Below are 21,309 nucleotides of genomic sequence, written 5' to 3'. Positions count from 1 at the left end.
AAAACACTGGCAAAAATCTCTTGGACATAAACATGAGCGACTTCTTCATGAACATATCTTCCAGGGCAACAGAAACAAAAACAAAAATGAACAAGTGGGACTGCATCAAGCTGAAAAGCTTCTGTACAGCAAAGGACACCATCAACAGAACAAAAAGGTACCCTACAGTATTGGAGAATATATTCATAAATGACAGATCCAATAAAGGCTTGACATCCAAAATATATAAAGAGTTCACGCACCTTAACAAACAAAAAGCAAATAATCCAATTAAAAAATGGGCAGAGGAGCTGAACAGACAGTTCTCTGAAGAAGAAATTCAGATGGCCAACAGACACATGAGAAGATGCTCCATATGGCTAGTCATCAGAGAAATGCAAATTAAAACCACAATGAGATATCACCTCACACCAGTAAGGATTGCCACCATCCAAAAGACAAACGACGACAAATGTTGGCGAGGTTGTGGAGAAAGGGAAACCCTCCCACACTGCTGGTGGGAATGCAAACTAGTTCAACCATTGTGGAAAGCAGTATGGAGGTTCCTCAAAATGCTCAAAATAGAAATACCATTTGACCCAGGAATTCCACTTCTAGGAAGTTACCCTAAGAATGCAGCAGCCCAGTTTGAAAAAGACAGATGCACCCCTATATTTATCGCAGCACTATTTACAATAGCCAAGACATGGAAGCAACCTAAGTGTCCATCAGTAGATGAATGGATAAAGAAGATGTGGTACATATACACAATGGAATATTATTCAGCCATAAGAAGAAAACAAATCCTACCATTTGCAACAACATGGATGGAGCTAGAGGGTATTATGCTCAGTGAAATAAGCCAGGTGGAGAAAGACAAATACCAAATGATTTCACTCATACGTGGAGTATAAGAACAAAGAAAAACTGAAGGAACAAAATAGCAACAGAATCACAGAACCCAAGAATGGACTAACAGTTACCAAAGGGAAAGGGGCTGGGGAGAATGGGAGGGAAGGGAGGGATAAGGGTGGGGAAAAAGAAAGGGGGTATTTCGATTAGCATGTATAATGGGGGGGGGGCATGGAGAGGACTGTGCAACACAGAGAAGACAAGTAGTGATTCTACAGCATCTTACTATGCTGATGGACAGTGACTGTAATATGGTTTGTGGGAGAGACTTGGTGAAGGGGGGACCCTATTGAACATAATGTTCTTCATGTAACTGTAGATTAATGATAACAACAACAACAAAAAGTTACCCCCTAGCTTCTATATGTGGTTAGTTGTTCGTAAAATCGCATAAAAATTCACATACTTCATAACCAAGATGACAAACTTGTTAACCTTACAGATTTATTACCCTAGCAATATGGGCTTTCCAGAAAGATTTTATGGCAGCTATTATCACCCACTACAAGTGAGCAGCACCATTTATTTTGCAGGTCCAATCCTTATAGGTCCAAATTAAGCAGAATCTCAATGTATTGTGTTTATTTGTGGCTCCTGGCCTACTATCAAGTCACTATGTAACCAAATATACTTTCCCATCTTTCTGAGGAAGCAGAGATGAGTACCTGGAGTGGAAGGAGGGAACGCAAAGGGGAGGTGGAAAGTTGGGGAAGATGAAGCAGGTTTAAAATCCTTGTGCCAATTCTCAGACTTGATGTTGTGAAATTTCAAATTACTATGTACAGCCACCCAAATAAAGTGAATTATCCTCATATGAAAGCAAGTGAAAGTAACATAAAAACAGAGGCGAACAGCATGAATGAATGTCACAAGAGTGATGTACAACTATCTGAGGGACAGCCTTTAAGGTGGGATGAGAAAGACAAAAGGACAGAGAAAAGAGCCAGAAAAAAAGAGTGCCAGGAAGATAGAGCAGAAAGTGACTGGCAGAAACAGGGTTGGGAGAGAGAGAGGGTATGGGAGGCATAAATTCACTCAGAGAAACAAACACAGAAACAACCAAAGAGAATGAGAACTTCTCATAATAATCAAGCACCATCCAATTTTTAAACTTCTCAACACCGATTTTTTTATTTGGATTTTTAAGTGCTGGGTAAGTATATCTGAAGGTGCTGTATTTTAAGTCAGCAGGCCCAAAAATGTTTATGTTAAACATGTACATAAACTGCCGTAATAACCACTATGCATGTAGGGAAGACATTTGGCATTTAACTGAATGCAGCTAAATCATAAGCTGCATTTAACTGACAATTCCAGATTGCTGAAGGAAGTAAACAGGAAAAGCCAGTCAGGCAAACGTCACTTTGTTCTAAACAAAACTTTTTTTTTTCCCAAGGGAGTAAGTCAATCAGGGGTCAGATACTAACTGGTGTTTTTCTTTCCATACACATAAAGAGAAACATAGTCTAATAAAATCTTTCCCTGAATGGAATATTGATAACATTACTGGAATTAGATTCTAGACACACACACACACACACACACACACACACACACACCCATGTGATCTCAAGTTATGGATTAATCCTATTAGTATATAGTAAATCAAACCCAAAGCACTATAAACTCCACTTTAAAATGGAAGCAAGTGATAATCTGGAACCCAGCCAGAAAGCCGTTCTTGGCTTTTCTCTGAAGCACTCTGCCATATGGCCCCAACAGCATTTTCAATCCAGGGAAGAGGCAGATGTAAAAGCCTCCTGGGCTGCCCACTGCTGCAACCCACAATTAATCTCTGACCACCAGTTTTTAAGCAATCACAGAAGCATCAATGCTAATCACATTGGAAGTCTTTATATGAATGTTTAGGCCCTGAAAGGCAAGTAGGGGAAAAGGTCAGGGGTATTTAACATAACTAAGCAGGGCTGGAAGAACACAACAATAAATAAAAACAGGAAGACTTATTCAATTTATTGACGTCAGTCTCCTACCACATACTCTCAACATTTTTCTTATTTAATCAACTAGCTAGCCATACCTCTATTGAGACTAAATACACAGACACACCTCCCAAATGGCAGAACCTATAATCATAAATAGTAACTATGCAAAGAAAGAAAACACAACAACAAAATGCTCCACAATCAGCTTAACAAATGGCTCATCAAATTAGGTACTTGATCTTTCATAAACTGTATGAAAAGGGAGAACTTTGGGTTGTTTCCATTTCTGGAGCATGCCTGAAGCATTTTGCTTTTGGGAGGAAGTGAAACAGTGAAAGAGCACTGAGTTTAACAGAAGACAGTGTTCAAGTCCCAGTTCTGCCAACAAGTCATCTACTTTCATTAAACTTATCAGCTTCCCTGTCTAGAAACTTGCACAGATAGAAAAAATGTGAGCTGTCAATAGGTAGCACCAATGACCACATATCCCTGTTGTTTGCTAGTTCAGGCATATTAAAAACACGTACCAACTCAGAGAGGCAAGTGAAGACATCCTGGCTGCTGAGGATTCCCTAAAACAATGATGGAGACTACCACAGGCTTTACCTGCCTTAATTATTCAATGTCCTGGTGATCAAAAGAACATCCATCAGCCTGGAAGATAAATGTATGCCTGGTTTCCAATATTCAACAACCCACTTAAACTGTTATTGATGAAAATACTAATGGGATACTGTGAACTTAAATCCTTCATGGTCCCACTGTACTGACAAATGGCTTTGGTTCATTTTACAGATCAAGAATTATTTCCAAAAACAGTTCTGATTTCTGCCTAGCTATGAGGTTAAGAAGTGTTACTCAGGGCCATTCAAAAGGAGGCTGTCTAGCAGAATGGTTAAGGGACACAGTTTCTAGCTGCCAACTATATCCTCATCCCAATTCTATCAGGTAAGTTGGTGAAGTAAACTACCTTCTCTAAGCCTCTATCTCCTCATCTGAAAAATGAGAAAAATAAAGTACTAATTTATAAGATTGATTAAGTAAAAAAATAACAGCACAGTGATAGGTCCATGGCAAGTACTTAATAAATACTAGCTATTGTTATTAAGAGATATTCTCAAGCAAAAAAGAATTCAGACAATGCTGAGTAAGCAGAGGTGCTTTGGCTGGAATAAGGTATGACATAATGCTCCCCTCCAAAAAAAAATTAAAAGTCATTACATAAAATGCTTACATTGTTCTAATCCATATTCCCTTCATTAAGAAATTTGGCTCAGCTTCTTTTCCCACCAAGCCTAACATACTGACACTCAGAGCCAGCCAGCAGTCTTCCGGATAAATGACCATGCACAATGGAAAAGATAGATGTGCCATTGCCAAGAAGTCCCAGCATTCCTCTGTCAGAAGTTTAGCTAAAAAACAAAGATGTCTTAAAATTAAAACATAGATTAAATGAATATAAATCCTGGTAACTGGTGGCAGGTAATGGGGAGTCAGAAAAGCCAAGGCTTCCCAAGACTTCTTGATTTCTGTCCGTCACCCCAAACCTGTAGTTCATCTTAGTGCTGAGAAAAGAAGGCTGTGGGAGCTGCAGGTGCACAGCCTTCAGAGAGCCCTGTGGGCCTGTGTTTCACATGATGAGTGGGAAAGGTGGGTGAAGGGGAGGTAATGATACTGTGTCTATTTGGCTATAGTCAGGAAGGAAGAAGCGGTCCACGCTAGCTATTTGGGAAAGCTAAAAAAACCAGTGGGATTCCACTCTGAAGATAAAATTCCAAAAATTTTCTACTCTTTTTATTAACTTTGTCTTTTCCATTTTTGATGATTGTTCCTCTTCTTATTTTTCTTCTGATTATAAAAGTAATAAAATAGTAAAAGATAGAAATTTTATAATTTGCAGCATCTCTGGCAGATGTTAGAGCTGATCAAACACTTATCCCAAGAAAGGCTACTTACTCTTTGGAGGATCCTCATTATAATATATACTTATTATAAACAATTTGGAAAATACAGAAAAAGACAGAGTGAAAGTGTTAAACATGTTTATCTCATCACTCAATGGTAATCATATTTTGATCCATTTTCTCACCAGTCCATATTCAACTTTTAACATAAGTGAGATCATATTCTATATACAATTTCTTATTCCATATTAATATCTATAATAGCTGATTCTAACCATGCTTAACTTTATGCTCCCTTATGCTTTTTCTGTTCTACCTGATGTGGAATGTACACTTACAGTTATCCACAGAAAACCTTTTCTGAGGAAAGGGCTATAAACATTTAACCAAGATACAGGTCTATCTGCATCTGTGGATGTTTTGTTGCCCTTGTCTAGCTTGGATTAATACTTAGTCTATAGGCACACACCTGATCATCTACATTTGCCCTCTTACAGCACTAAATTATGTTTTCTACCTTTATCTTGCATCTACCTACCACTTCAGCATTTTATTAAAAATAAAAATAATAATAATAATAGGAGAAATGTGGGATCAACATATAAATCAAGTACAAAAATCAAATGAATATTCATATTTGACCTGATGGTTTATAGGTCATATTGCATGATCAAAACCGAAAGTTTCTGTGATGACTGCCCTTGTACTGTTCACCATGTAAGAATTTATTCACTCTGTAAGAATTCGTTCACCATGTAAGAACTTGTTCGTTATGCTTCAGAAGATTGGAGACTGACGAGAATTAGGCTTGAGATGGATTAATGATTGTACATTGAGCATTGACCCCCCTATACTGAATTTTATTGTTGTTAACAACCATTTGATCAATAAATATGAGAGATGCCCTCTCAAAAAAAAAAAAAAAAAAAAAAAAAAAAAAAAAATGACTATTTCTTTTTCTAAATTAAAAAAAAATCTGTGTGAGATGCATAGCCCTTAACTACAAATGTGTCTGTCTACTTGTAGAGTAGAGAAAAATCTTTAATAATTTTTCAAATAGGCAAAAAAATTACATTTAATCAACAGGTTCTTTATATGTAACTGCAACTGCAGATACCAATTCTTTTTGTGTTCTTTCAGTCCTACCCCAAATACTAAAGAAATCAAAGGTAAAACTGTTTAATTATATGTGCATCTAATTCCCAGAAATAAGATGCAGTTTGAAAAGTAAAAGACAGTAGACTGAGAATAAGGAGTCTAACTTACTGTGCTATAACCAATCACTGAATTTCTCAAAGGTTTCATCCGTGAAATGTATTTTCATTCACTCAAAGGATTACTGAAGGCCTACAATGCATGAGATTTAACAACAAGGACAAAGAACAAAAGTGATAAGATCCCTGTCCCACTGAAAGGATGAAATGAGCAGGGTATAACCAAGAAGGGTAGGCAGTACAACAGGAAAAGGAAAAAATACTGGCACATGCCTGGTTGTACAAACCCAGAAGTATTCTGGATGCCTCACCTCACCCACCCACCAACCAGTTCATCACCATCACACTGACTTGCTCTTCAAATGATTCCACACCTTCACCCCCACCACATCATCCTAGCTACCATCCTCTCTTTGGTGGTGCACTGCAATAGCCTCCCCAACTAGGTAAACAATTATATTCTGGCCACTCTCCACTTGGTTCCCACTCTGTAGTTAAAACAAGCTTTTGAAAATATAAATCTGATCAGGGGCATCAGCCTCCCTTCCCCCGTATCAGATCCTTTAATGACTTCCTATTGCCTTCGGATGGTCTACTAGGCACAGAAGGGCCTACTGCACCCCACCTACTTCTGCAGCCTCTCCTCTGTCTGTGCTGCAGCCACACTGCTCTTCTCTCAGCCTCTGGGCATGTCATGTCTTCACCACTATGCCTCTGCACATGCTGATCCAAAGAATACAGATGCCAACCTAAAAGAGTACTAATGGCCAAAGCTGGAACAACTTGAGCAGCAAAATAAATAATGACTGTTAAATTTTAACTCATAGAATATAATAAATAACCCAAAATTCATTATGATATTTTTTAAATGGGGGAGAAGGGATGGCTCTTCCTTACACCAGAATTCCAATTAATAAATGTAGAAGGAAAGACGGAAATAGAAAAATCACAACAGGCAAAAACAGAAGTAACTGTTACAGACAAGATCCACCAATGGATGCTAAAATTAGGGGGAAATGTGAGGCAAAACATTTGCATAGTCAACAATCTCCCCCAAGATATTTACTAATCCCAAAGAAAAAGTCAGTAACTATACAGTGGAGAAACCCAGCAGACATCACCTTAGCCAGGTGATCACCAGTAGTAAGACATACTAACATCATGAGCACACTGACATTATGCACAGAGGACATAAGCTCAGTTTGGTGGATTCCCTGCCAAAAATGCATGACCTTATTCCACTTGTGAAAAAATGTCAAACAAACCCAGGAACATTCTACAGAACAGTCTTCCAAAGTACCAAAGTCATGAAAGAAGGAAAAAACTAAGGAGTACAGTGGAAGAGATGAAGTAAACTAAATATAATATACTGAGAGGATCCTGTAACAGAAAAATACAGTAGAAAAGCTGGTGGATTCAAATAAGGACTGTAGTTCAGTTAATAGTATCATACTTCCAGTAGTATTAACTTCCAGGTTTTGATTAATTTTACTACAGTTACATAGCATGTTACATAGTGTGGCTACATAAGGGGAAGCTAACATAAGGGGAAGCTAGGTGAGTTGCATACAGGAATTCTCTGTACCATTTTTGTAACTTCTTTACATCTAAAATGAATTTAAAATAAAACATTTTAAAGAAACATTAAAAAGATGCAGGTGGAATTACAGCACCATTCAACTATGAAGACAAAAACAGAACAGCAAACAAAAGCATGATTTTGCTCCAAGATTGCACCTCCTCCTCTGCACCCTGCTCACACTGCCCACACAGAGAGGCAGGAGATGGAGACTGGAGGGAAGTAGTGGAGAAGGAAATTACACACAGTTAGTGGAAAAGAGAAGCATATACTATAACAATTTTCTGAAGGTCCCACCCCTGATGTTAGGGAAGAAGACATATATTATTCACAAAAGCCATAAAGATTACTGTCAGGTGAAAGAAGAAATAAAGGTTTGCGGGTGGGGAGAGCAGGGGTAATGGGAGGGAGGAAAAAAAATGATATTCATCTGCTAAGAAGATTTTACAGTGTTTTTATTTGTGTAGATGATGGAGAGTAATCATTTAGGAAAATGGCTAGAATCTGACACTTTATCAATACCTTCACAATGTATTATTTTGGTCAAATAACATAAATATTGTTTTCCTTTAAAAAGTATTATACTGATAAATCAGTCATGTCTATAAAAAAGTCAAAGTTAACTTTCACATTTGCTTTTCATCTTTACAAGTATATTTTTCAATTAGCCTCATGACTTCAAACTCACGCTTTACAAAAAGGATGACCTGCACTCCAGCTTTAACATTATTTCAACATATAAAGAATAATGTACAACAAATGTTCCTGTGAATAATCACACTGAAGAGACATAAGGAATCCAGGGCACTCAGAGGAGGAGGACAATCTGACAGAGTAGAGAGAATATGGGCCTTGGAGTAAGATGGACCTGAGACTAAACCTGAACTCTGGGACTTAACTAACTCCTGGATCCTAAGCGATCTTTAACTATCTTGCCTGCAAAATGGCAAAAATATCACTTAACTCACTTAATTGTAAAGATTAACTTAGGTAATTGAACATAAAATGTTTGTCCTATGGAAAAATCACTCAATAAATATCATTAGTTCTTTCTACCCTTTTCTATTTCACTGCTAAAGAGGTGTTCTCTGAAAACATACCGATTGAAGTTAATGTCTGGGTAACTAGAATACTCCGATTTCATCTTAGCATTTCGCCGTGGAAATGTGCAGAAGAAAGCATTAGCTAAAAGACTGGCAATCTGTTCCTGTGACATTGTGATGGAATGATTCATCTTCTGTTTTAAGAGTGGTATTGGCTGACAGAGGAAACAAAAAACACAGACAAGAAGAGCAATAATTAGTTTAGCAATTTCAAAAGCAGAAGCACCAAATTGCATTTACTAAATTAAGGCAGGAATTATTTCAGGCCACTCTTGAATCCTTAAATCAGTAATACTGTTAAAGTCAAGGGCAGCTCATCAAGGATGATTGAAAAAATGTACACATTTGACAAACAGCAGATTTCTAATCAATAATGACAGTGAAGAGAACACAAACGTTATTTATTAGTGAAAAACAATATTGCTTTACCAAGTAAGAAGCAAAAATACATTACCCATGTAATGAAAAATTAAAACAAAGAAACAGAAAAATGCAATGCTGAGTTTAGTTATTACTGCATATTCCAAATTTTGTTTTCATTTAAAGTAAAAATTTTTGGCCATAGCAATTTTTCTATTTTAGTCCTAAATAAAATGATCTAAGGAAAATATATCAATGAATAAGTCTTTTCCTTCTACTTCTGAATCACCCTTCATATTGACAATTTCTTTATGAGACGCAAATATAATTTTATTAAAGCAATTAATGGAATACATGTATACATGTGTATAGGGACTTACGTATAATTTGTAAGAAATAGGCATTTCCTACATAATTCTAAGTCAAGGAAGATGCAGGACATTTTTCCTTCAACTTTGTAATGTCTGAAATGTCTTCCAGTTGTACCAAACCCAAATTCACTGACCTTTTATTGTTAGTACAATCCACAGGATCTGAGTATTATGTTCAGCGAGTTTTTTATATTTTAAATGTTTAAACTATGTTTTTAAAGACATGTTGGTAAAGACAAAGACCACCTGCTACTTTACGTGTCCATTTTTAAGTTTCAAAATGCTCCAACATAAAATTTAGAGATGCTTCTCCTCTTTTCAATATGACCCAGAACTAAGAATCCTGGGTATCTACATTCATCTCAAACCAGTGTGCAGAGAGAATTGCCCTGGTCATTTCTCAGGAATCAGTACCCAACATGACACCAAGGAAAGGCAGGCAAGACAAATCACAACTGTAGTGCTGTAACAATGAACTTTTTTCTGCATAACAGAAAATATACATCATTCCTAGCATAAAAGTTTGCTAGAAAAATAAAAGGTTAAAATTGCAACTTAACTATTTCTCTTGGGAAAATACAAAGGCAGACAAACAAGGGAAATGTTAAGAATTTATTTTCATACAGTATCCCCATTTCTAAGAGAAAATAGCTCATATTGATCTCCATTTCCCATCCTATACATTTATTTATAGCCCAGCGAAGAGTTTTGAAAAGGTGACAATGTATCAATGAATTAAAGCAAACTTTTACATGGTTTTGGTAAGAAGTGAGTTACAACTACCATTTATCAAGTTATCCACAAAAATTATTTAAAAAATTAATGGTGATACATGATTCACGGAATTTAAGCATAAGTTATTTTGCCCCCATATAACCAAATACTATAATTTAAAAGAGAATAAATATAAATTATTTCTGTTTTCTTGGTGAGGAGAAATGTCCTGACCGCTCATACTTGGGGAAAACTACAAGATTTAAATCTTTTCATCAAGCACTCAGCTATGTAAGAGACTGGTTAATATGAACCAATATCTTTCAAAAAGCTCATGTCCAAAATTTTATTTCTTTTTCATAAATCTACAATTAACTCTTTAGATTTGGCCTAGAAAATGTTGATGTGATTAATTATTACATAATAACATATGCAATTTAACTTGCCAAAGATACATTTTGACATCAAATAAAACTGTTAACTTTTGCAGCAGAGATTTATTTTTCAATAGAGAACAGAGCACAGAATTAAAATGTTCTCCCCATCAGCACACCAATGGAAGAAGAAAGTTGTTTAAAGCCACAACAAAATGTTGGGGAGCCACTAGTTTGATTTTGGTTCTACAGTGTGACTTGTTATAGCTTATAAATTTGTATGCATTTGAAGATACATCTCATAAAATAAAATACGGAAAAATTCTTTCCTAAGCATGAGGGGAAGAGAAGATTAAGTAATTGGTGTCTACAGGCTATACACTGTCAATTATGAACCACACACTGAATTCCAAAAGCATTTAGTTAAACACCATATTAAAAATAGGGATGCAGGGGGCGGAGCCAGGATGGCGGCGGGAGTAGAGCAGTGGAAATCTCCACCCAAAAACACATAGAGCTATGAAAATATAACAAAGAAAAATCTTCCTAAAATAGAGACCACAGGACACAGGACAACATACGGACCACATCCACACCTGCAAGAACCCAGTGCCTTGCGAAAAGGGTAAGATACAAGCCCCGGCCCAGTGGGACCTGAGCGCCCTCCCCCGGGCTCTCGGCGGGTGGAAAGAAACCAGAGCGGTTTTTTTTTTTTGGCGAGTGCTTTTTGGAAGCCTTAAAGGGACGGGCCCCCGTTGCTAGGGACGCAGGGTGGCAGGACCGGTGAGCAGGTGCCTGGGACCAGCGCCTGAGGACAAAGAATATCCCGTGTGTCTCCCTGCGGGACCGGCGGGCGGGTGCCTGAGACCGGCACCTGAGGACGGAGGAAATCGCGCGTTTTTCCCCTTTTTTTTTCTCTTTTTGGCGAGCGCTTTTTGGAAGCCTTAAAGGGACAGGGACCCCGGTGCTAGGGAGGCAGGGTGGGGGGACTGGTGAGCGGGTGCCTGGGACCGGCGCCTGAGGACAAAGAATATCCCACGTTTTTCCCTGCGGGACCGGTGGGCGGGTGCCTGAGACCGGCACTTGAGGACCGAGGAAATCGCGCGTTTTTCCCCTTTTTTTTTTCTCTTTTCTGCGAGTGCTCTTTGGAAGCCTAAAAGGGACAGGAACCCCGGTGCTAGGGAGGCAGGGCAGCGGGACTGGTGAGCGGGTGCTTGGGACCTGCACCTGAGGACAAAGAATATCCCGCGTTTTTCCCTGTGGGACCGGTGGGTGGGTGCCTGAGACCGGCACCTGAGGACGGAGGAAATCGAGCGTTTTTCCCCTTTTTTTCTCTCTTTTTGGCGAGTGCTTTTTGGAAGCCTTAAAGGGACAGGGATCCCGGAGCTAGGGAGGCAGGGCGGCGGGACTGGTGAGCGGGTGCCTGGGACCAGCGCCTGAGGACAAAGAATATGCAGCGTTCCTTCCCTGCGGGACCGGTGGATGGGTGCTTTTTGGAAGCCTTGAAAGGACAGGGACCCTGGTGCTAGGGAGACAGGGCAGCAGGACCAGTGAGCGGGTGCCTGGGACAGGCACCTGAGGACAAAAAAAAAAAAAAAAAAAGAAAAATTGCGTGTTTTTTCCTTTTTTTTTTCTTTCTGTTCCCTCTCTCATTGTTCCTGTTGTTGTTTTGGTTTGGAGAGTGCTTTTTGGAAGTCTTAAAGGGGCAGGACAGGTAACTTAGACCAGAGGCAGGGAATCTGGGGATCTCTGGGCACTCTAACCCCCTGGGCAGCAGGGAGCACAGAGGCCCCTTACGGAGATAAATAGTCTCCCGGCCGCTCCCCCTCCAAATGGGGCTCCACCATTTTGGAGGAACAGCCCCAGCAAGGCCAAGCCCACAGCAACAGCGGAGATAAACCCCAAAGCAACTGGGCAGGAAGCAGAAGCCCTGTCTGCGCACAGCTGCCCAGCACAAGCCACTAGAGGTCGCTATTCTCCCAGGAAAAGGCTACAAACCAACAAGAAGGGAAGCTCTTCCAGCGGTCACTTGTACCAGCTCTGCAAACTATCTCTATCACCATGAAAAGGCAAAACTACAGGCAGACAAAGATCACAGAGACAACACCTGAGAAGGAGACAGACCTAACTAGTCCTCCTGAAAAAGAATTCAAAATAAAAATCATGAACATGCTGACAGAGATGCAGAGAAAAATGCAAGAGCAATGGGATGAGATGCAGAGAAAAATGCAAGAGCAGTGGGATGAGATGCAGAGAAAAATGCAAGAGCAGTGGGATGAAGTCCGGAAGGAGATCACAGATGTCAGGAAAGAGATCACAGAAGTGAAACAATCCCTGGAAGGATTTATAAGCAGAATGGATAAGATGCAAGAGGCCATTGAAGGAATAGAAGCCAGAGAACAGGAACGTATAGAAGCTCACATAGAGAGAGATAAAAGGATCTCCAGGAATGAAACAACACTAAGAGAAATATGTGACCAATACAAAAGGAATAATATTCGTATTATAGGGGTACCAGAAGAAGAAGAAAGAGGAAAAGGGAGAGAAAGGGTCTTTGAAGAAATAATTGCTGAAAACTTCCCCAAACTGGGGGAGGAAATAATCGAATAGACCATGGAATTACACAGAACCCCCAACAGAAAGGATCCAAGGAGGACAACACCAAGACACATAGTATTAAAATGGCAAGGATGAAGTATAAGGAAAGAGTTTTAAAGACAGCTAGAGAGAAAAAGGTCACCTATAAAGGAAAACCAATCAGGCTAACATCAGACTTCTCAGCATAAACCCTACAGGCATAAAACCCTACAGAAGAGAATGGCATGATATACTTAATGCAATGAAACAGAAGGGCCTTGAACCAAGGATACTGTATCCAGCACGACTATCATTTAAATATGATGGTGGGATTAAACAATTCCCAGACAAGCAAAAGCTGAGGGAATTTGCTTCCCACAAACCACCTCTACAGGGCATCCTACAGGGACTGCTCTAGATGGGAGCACTCCTAAAAGGAGCATAGAACAAAACACACAACATATGAAGAATGGAGGAGTAGGAATAAGAAGGGAGAGAAGAAAAGAATCTCAAGACAGTGTATATAACAGCTCAATAAGCGAGCTAAGTTAGGCAGTAAGATACTAAAGAAGCTAACCTTGAAGCTTTGGAAACCACGAATCTAAAGCCTGCAATGGCAATAAGTACATATCTCTCAATAGTCACCCTAAATGTAAATGGACTTAATGCACCAATCAAAAGACATAGAGTAATAGAATGGATAAAAAAGCAAGACCCATCTATATGCTGCTTACAACAAACTCACCTTAAACCCATAGATAAGCATAGACTAAAAGTCAACGGATGGAAAAACATATTTCAGGCAAACAACAGTGAGAAGAAAGCAGGGGTTGCAGTACTAATATCAGACAAAACAGACCTCAAAACAAAGAAAGTAACAAGAGATAAAGAAGGCCACTACATAATGATAAAGGGCTCAGTCCAACAATAGGATATAACCATTCTAAATATATATGCACCCAATACAGGAGCACCAGCATATGTGAAGCAAATACTAACAGAACTAAAGAGGGAAATAGACTGCAATGCATTCATTGTAGGAGACTTCAACACACCACTCACCCCGAAGGATAGATCCACCGGGCAGAAAATAAGTAAGGACACACACGCACTGAACAACACACTAGAACAGATGGACCTAATATACATCTACAGAACTCTACATCCAAAAGCAACAGGATATACATTCTTCTCAAGTGCACATGGAACATTCTCCAGAATAGACCACATACTAGCTCACAAAAAGAGCCTCAGTAAATTCCAAAATATTGAAATTCTACCAACCAATTTTTCAGACCACAAAGGTATGAAAGTAGAAATAAATTCTAAAAAGAAAACAAAAAGGCTCACAAACACATGGAGGCTTAACAACATGCTACTAAGTAATCAATGGATCAATGAACAAATCAAAATAGAGATCAAGGAATATATAGAAACAAATGACAACAACAACACTAAGCCCCAACTTCTGTGGGATGCAGCGAAAGCAGTCATAAGAGGAAAGTATATAGCAATCCAGGCACACTTGAAGAAGGAAGAACAATCCCAAATGAATAGTCTAACATCACAATTATTGAAACTGGAAAAAGAAGAACAAAGGAGGCCTAAAGTCAGCAGAAGGAGGGACATAACAAAGATCAGAGAAGAAATAAACAAAATTGAGAAGAATAAAACAATAGCAAAAATCAACGAAACCAAGAGCTGGTTCTTTGAGAAAATAAACAAAATAGATAAGCCTCTAGCCCAACTTATTAAGAGAAAAAGAGAGTCAACACAAATCAACATAATCAGAAATGAGAATGGAAAAATCACGACAGACTCCACAGAAATACAAAGAATTATTAAAGACTACTATGAAAACCTATATGCCAACAAGCTGGAAAACCTAGAAGAAATGGACAACTTCCTAGAAAAATACAACCTCCCAAGACTGACCAAGGAAGAAACACAAAAGTTAAACAAACCAATTACAAGCAAAGAAATTGAAACAGTAATCAAAAAACTACCCAAGAACAAAACCCCGGGGCCGGACGGATTTACCTCGGAATTTTATCAGACACACAGAGAAGACATAATACCCATTCTCCTTAAAGTGTTCCACAAAATAGAAGAAGAGGGAATACTCCCAAACTCATTCTATGAGGCCAACATCACTCTAATACCAAAACCAGGCAAAGACCCCACCAAAAATGAAAATTACAGACCAATATCCCTGATGAATGTAGATGCAAAAATACTCAATAAAATATTAGCAAACAGAATTCAACAGTATATCAAAAGGATCATACACCATGACCAAGTGGGGTTCATCCCAGGGATGCAAGGATGGTACAACATTCGAAAATCCGTCAACATCATCCACCACATCAACAAAAACAAAGAGAAAAACCACATGATCATCTCCATAGATGCTCAAAAAGCATTTGACAAAATTCAACATCCATTCATGATAAAAACTCTCAGCAAAATGGGAATAGAGGGCAAGTACCTCAACATAATAAAGGCCATATATGATAAACCCACAGCCAGCATTATACTGAACAGCGAGAAGCTGAAAGCATTTCCACTGAGATCGGGAACCACACAGGGATGCCCACTCTCCCCACTGTTATTTAACATAGTACTGGAGGTCCTAGCCACAGCAATCAGACAAAACAAAGAAATACAAGGAATCCAGATTGGTAAAGAAGAAGTTAAACTGTCACTATTTGCAGATGATATGATACTGTACATAAAAAACCCTAAAGACTCCACTCCAAAACTACTAGAACTGATATCGGAATACAGCAAAGTTGCAGGATACAAAATTAACACGCAGAAATCTGTAGCTTTCCTATACACTAACAATGAATCAATAGAAAGAGAAATCAAGAAAACAATTCCATTCACCATTGCATCAAAAAGAATAAATTACCTAGGAATAAACCTAACCAAAGAAGTGAAAGACCTATTCCCTTAAAACTACAAGTCACTCTTAAGAGAAATTAAAGGGGACACTAATAAATGGAAACTCATCCCATGCTCATGGCTGGGAAGAATTAATATCATCAAAATGGCCATCCTGCCCAAAGCAATATACAGATTTGATGCAATCCCTCTCAAATTACCAGCAACATTCTTCAATGAATTGGAACAAATAATTCAAAAATTCATATGAAAACACCAAAGACCCCGAATAGCCAAAGCAATCCTGAAAAAGAAGAATAAAGTAGGGGGGATCTCACTCCCCAACTTCAAGCTCTACTACAAAGCCATAGTAATCAAGACAATTTGGTACTGGAACAAGAACAGAGCCACAGACCAATGGAACAGATTAGAGACCCCAGAAATTAACCCAAACATATATGGTCAATTAATATTTGATAAAGGAGCCATGGACATACAATGGCAAAATGACAGTCTCTTCAACAGATGGTGTTGGCAAAACTGGACAGCTACGTGTAGGAGAATGAAACTGGACCATTGTCTAACCCCATATACAAAGGTAAACTCAAAATGGATCAAAGACCTGAATGTAAGTCATGAAACCATTAAACTCTTGGAAAAAAACATAGGCAAAAACCTCTTAGACATAAACATGAGTGATCTCTTCTTGAACATATCTCCCCGGGCAAGGAAAACAACAGCAAAAATGAGCAAGTGGGACTACATTAAGCTGAAAAGCTTCTGTACAGTGAAAGACACCGTCAATAGAACAAAAAGGAACCCTACAGTATGGGAGAATATATTTGAAAATGACAGATCCGATAAAGGCTTGACGTCCAGAATATATAAAGAGCTCACACGCCTCAACAAACAAAAAACAAATAACCCAATTAAAAAATGGGCAGAGGAACTGAACAGACAGTTCTCCAAAAAAGAAATACAGATGGCCAACAGACACATGAAAAGATGCTCCACATCGCTAATTATCAGAGAAATGCAAATTAAAACTACAATGAGGTATCACCTCACACCAGTAAGGATAGCTGCCATCCAAAAGACAAACAACAACAAATGTTGGCGAGGCTGTGGAGAAAGGGGAACCCTCCTACACTGCTGGTGGGAATGTAAATTAGTGCAACCATTGTGGAAAGCAGTATGGAGGTGCACCAAAATGCTCAAAACAGACCTACCATTTGACCCAGGAATTCCACTCCTAGGAATTTACCCTAAGAACGCAGCAATCAAGTTTGAGAAAGACAGATGCACTCCTATGTTTATCGCAGCACTATTTACAATAGCCAAGAATTGGAAGCAACCTAAATGAATGGATAAAGAAGATGTGGTACATATACACAATGGAATACTACTCAGCCATAAGAAGTGGAAAAATCCAACCATTTGCAGCAACATGGATGGAGCTGGAGAGTATTATGCTCAGTGAAATAAGCCAAGTGGAGAAAGAGAAATACCAAATGATTTCACTCATCTGAGGAGTATAGGAACAAAGGAAAAACTGAAGGAACAAAACAGCAGCAGAATTACAGAACCCAAAAATGGACTAACAGGTACCAAAGGGAAAGGAACTGGGGAGGATGGGCGGCCAGGGAGGGATAAGGGGGGGGGAATAAGAAGGGGGGTATTAAGATTAGCATGCATGGGGGGGAGGGAGAAAGGGGAGGGTGGGCTGCACAACACAGAGAGGACAAGTAGTGACTCTACAACATTTTGCTAAGCTGATGGACAGTAACCGTAATGTGGTTGTTAGGGGGGACCTGATATAGGGGAGAGCATAGTAAACATAGTATTCTTCATGTAACTGTAGATTAAAAATTAAAAAAAAAAAAAAAAAGAAAGAAAGAAAGAAAGAAAAGGGGGATTACTCCTTAACAGGATAAAACTATTGGTAAATCAAAGATCAACGCATGCTTTAAATATCCTTAATGTTGATCACTTAAAGGGTGTCAGATGATCGGCTATGGAGGTACTCTTTTCTGATAATATTCCTTTCTCTTAATTTAAAAAAAAAAAAAAAAAAGCAGTTACTGTGTGCTGACCTCCAATGAGTTCTGCACAGTGGTATAGAGGGCATGTCAAAGTGTGGGCAAAGGGTCTGTTTGTTTCTATGCAGAAGATCAAGGCCTAGCTCGGATACCCAGAAAATGAACTAAGATACGATATGAGGAGGAGCTTCCGGCATCAGCACTCTCTGGAGGACTTGTGCCGGGGGATGATCATCAAAAAGCCTCCACAGGGATCCGGACGATGCTGCGGTTGTGGCTGCATCCAGCCCACCGTCTCCTGGACTTGCCATAGGAATGAGGAGGGAGATGTCTAGGCTGGCATGTGCATACAGTGAGACAACGAATTTGACCGGATCTGTACTGTTGGAACTCAACCAGGAGTTGGGAGGGGTGCAAGTTGTAGCACTCCAAAATCTCATGACTATAGACTATCTATGGTTAAAAGAACATATGGGATATGAACAGATCCCAGAAATGGGCTGCTTTAATTTGTCTGATGGTTCAAGTACAGTTGGACAATATCCATCATATCATAGATAAATTTTCACAAATGCCTAGGGTGCCTAAATGGTTTTCTTGGCTTCACTGGAGATGGATGGTAATTATAGATTTGCTTTGTTTATGTCACCGTATTCCTATTATGTTAATATGTGTGTGCAAATTAGTTAGTAGTTTAAAACCTATACATACTTAAGGTACTATACAAGAAGATATGTCAAAGAAATAATCAATCCTCCCATGTTTCCTTCATATGCTACATCTATAGCTTTTCTTCTTCCTTCCTAATTACAACCCTTAAATAGAATTCGTGCCTCATATCGAATTTACCGAGTATCATAATTCCTCCAGGTGGTAAAGATACCTCGAGACAAGTGCTGGGCATAGAAGCCACAGGGTATAAATCTGCAAAGAAGTAAAAAGCTAACCTTTGCAAACAATATGGCTTCTCTCTCACTTACCAACTTTACATTTCCCTGTATGGCCCCGGAAGATGACTGGTTAGCCAGAGACGGGTAAGATTCCTCAAGGGAGGAACAACCTAAGACACAGTCGCAGGGGGGCCATCAGGTGAGAATTTGGGGATCAACAGAGGTGAGGCTCAGAACCTCACCCCCCCTGCTTTGAGAGAAATCTTCTGCATCCGTGGATGTCTTGCTGCCCTTGTCTAGCCTGGATTAATACTTAGTCCATAGGCACACACCTGATCATCTGATCATCTACATTTGCCTTTTTACAGCACTAAACTATGTTTTCTACCTTTATCTTGCATCTACCTACCACTTCAGCATTTATTAAAAATAAAAATAATAATAATAATAGGAGAAATGTGGGATCAACATATAAATCAAGTACAAAAATCAAACGAATATTCATATTTGACCTGATTGTTTATAGGTCATATTGCATGATCAAAACCGAAAGTTTCTGTGATGACTGCCCTTGTACTGTTCACCATGTAAGAATTTATTCACTATGTAAGAATTCGTTCACCATGTAAGAACTTGTTCGTTATGCTTCAGAAGATTGGAGACTGACGAGAATTAGGCTTGAGATGGATTAATGATTGTACATTGAGCGTTGACCCCCCTATACTGAATTTTATTGTTGTTAACAACCATTTGATCAGTACATATGAGAGATGCCCTCTCAAAAAAAAAAAAAAAATAGGGATGCAAAGAGGCTCTCCCTTCAAGGAGAGTATCATCTAGTAAGAGGAGACATGTAAAGACATAAATTAAAAAATAATGTTCTAAATATGATGAGTACTACAGGAAGGTTTCACTTGGTTGGGCAGTAGTCAATTCTTTGCAGAGAAAATAAGATAGGTAGACCCTAATAGGTAATGAGAGATTTTACTAGATAAGGAAAACAACAAGGAAGAAAAGAAAAAAGAATGAACATGAAACATAAGCAAATAATGACTAACATAAACAAAAAGATGAGTTTTAAAATATATTTTCTCTGACCAACAGAAAAACTTAAATTTCAGACACAATGCATTACTGAGGTGAAACAAGTTACATAAAATAAGAAATACCTCAGTAAAATGCTAACAAATATGGCACACTAAAGAACATTCAATGGTTCTCAACTTAAGGTGGCATGACACTCAGGCATTTAGATATGTTTTTTGGTTGTCCCAGTGACTGTGCTTGCGGTTTTTGGGGTGTCCTAGTGACAGACTGCAATGTGCAAGAGTATCCCACACATTCAGAAATGGTTCCACCCCATATGTCCCTAAAGCCTCTCTCGAGCAACAGAGTCTTAACAGACCCCTCCGGCTACATCCATGCAACAAGGGGACTGGCCTGGAATAAAAGACAAAGGAAACTTCAAGTGACTGTTGTGAGAACATTATGAAGAACAAAACAAAAATCTCTTTAACTGGTAGTTTAAAAATATGTCCACAGATTCTTTTTTACCTCCTCCTTTTAAGAAATACAGTCAGATCACCTTCTTCTTGAGTGTGGGCTAGATTTGGTGACTGACTTCTAATGAACAGAAAAACAGTGGAAGTGCCAGTAAGTGCCTTCAAAAGCTAGGCCAAAAAAGGCACTGTGACTTCTTGCGTTCTCCCTTGGGTTGCTTGTTCTAGGGAAGCTAGGAAACATGTTAGAATACTCCATTAGTTCACGAAGAGGCCCATGGCAAGAAACTGTGACCTTCTGCCAACAGCCATTGCATGAGCCAGCCTAGAAGCAGCTCCTCCAGTCTCAGTCAAACTGTTAGACTGATGCTGGTTTGGTCCACACCCTGACTACAACCACAGTAGATACTGAACCAGAACCACTCAGCTAAGCTGCTCCCAGATTCCTGATGGACAGAAACTATGACATTATAAATGTCTGGTGGTTTTAGCCACTAGGTTTTGAGGCAATTTCTTATGTAGCAATAAATTATTAATATACACCAAGCAAAATGAAATAATACCAGATTCTTTCTTTCATTTTTAAAAGTTAAGAGAGTGCCATGAGCTCAACTGCTATATAATATATCACTCTGCTAGGAGGGAGGGGATTGGGGGGGGCATTAAGACATCTAGAAGATAAAATGTTCTAAATCCATTAGTATGTCTTGAAACAATGACTACGTTTTTGTTTTTTAAGTTAGAGACTGTTTAAACAAGAAGAGAAAAACAAAGTCTGGGCAAGCACACTTTAACAGTGTAAACTGGAGCTTAGAAATTGAATGCTGCATTTTTAATGTCCTTTCCTAGCACTCTTGCTAGCCTGTGACCTTTCCCTTGCTGTAACAAAACTCTTTGGTCTCCCATCTCTCTCTTCTCTCTCTTTGGTAATTACAATTTAAGGAAAATTCAACTGTAAGGCTCAA

General features: G+C 39.0%; 1 protein-coding gene across 3 annotated transcripts in view; it reads right to left on the bottom strand.

Annotated features, from left to right (window-relative positions):
* PARG (poly(ADP-ribose) glycohydrolase) overlaps positions 1–21,309 on the bottom strand; it is a 205,415-nt gene that overhangs the window by 99,965 nt on the left and 84,141 nt on the right. For all 3 annotated transcript variants that reach the window (XM_036999477.2, XM_036999476.2, XM_073241213.1), the window contains one exon: positions 8,632–8,789. In XM_036999477.2, the coding sequence (XP_036855372.1) occupies positions 8,632–8,789 (158 nt within the window). The remainder of the gene's footprint in view (positions 1–8,631; positions 8,790–21,309) is intronic.

This window comes from Manis javanica, chromosome 7 (assembly GCF_040802235.1).
Source record: "Manis javanica isolate MJ-LG chromosome 7, MJ_LKY, whole genome shotgun sequence".
Lineage (NCBI taxonomy): Eukaryota > Metazoa > Chordata > Mammalia > Pholidota > Manidae > Manis > Manis javanica.
The sequence above is the reverse complement of the archived record's forward strand: the minus strand, read 5'-3'. Positions and strand labels throughout refer to the sequence as shown.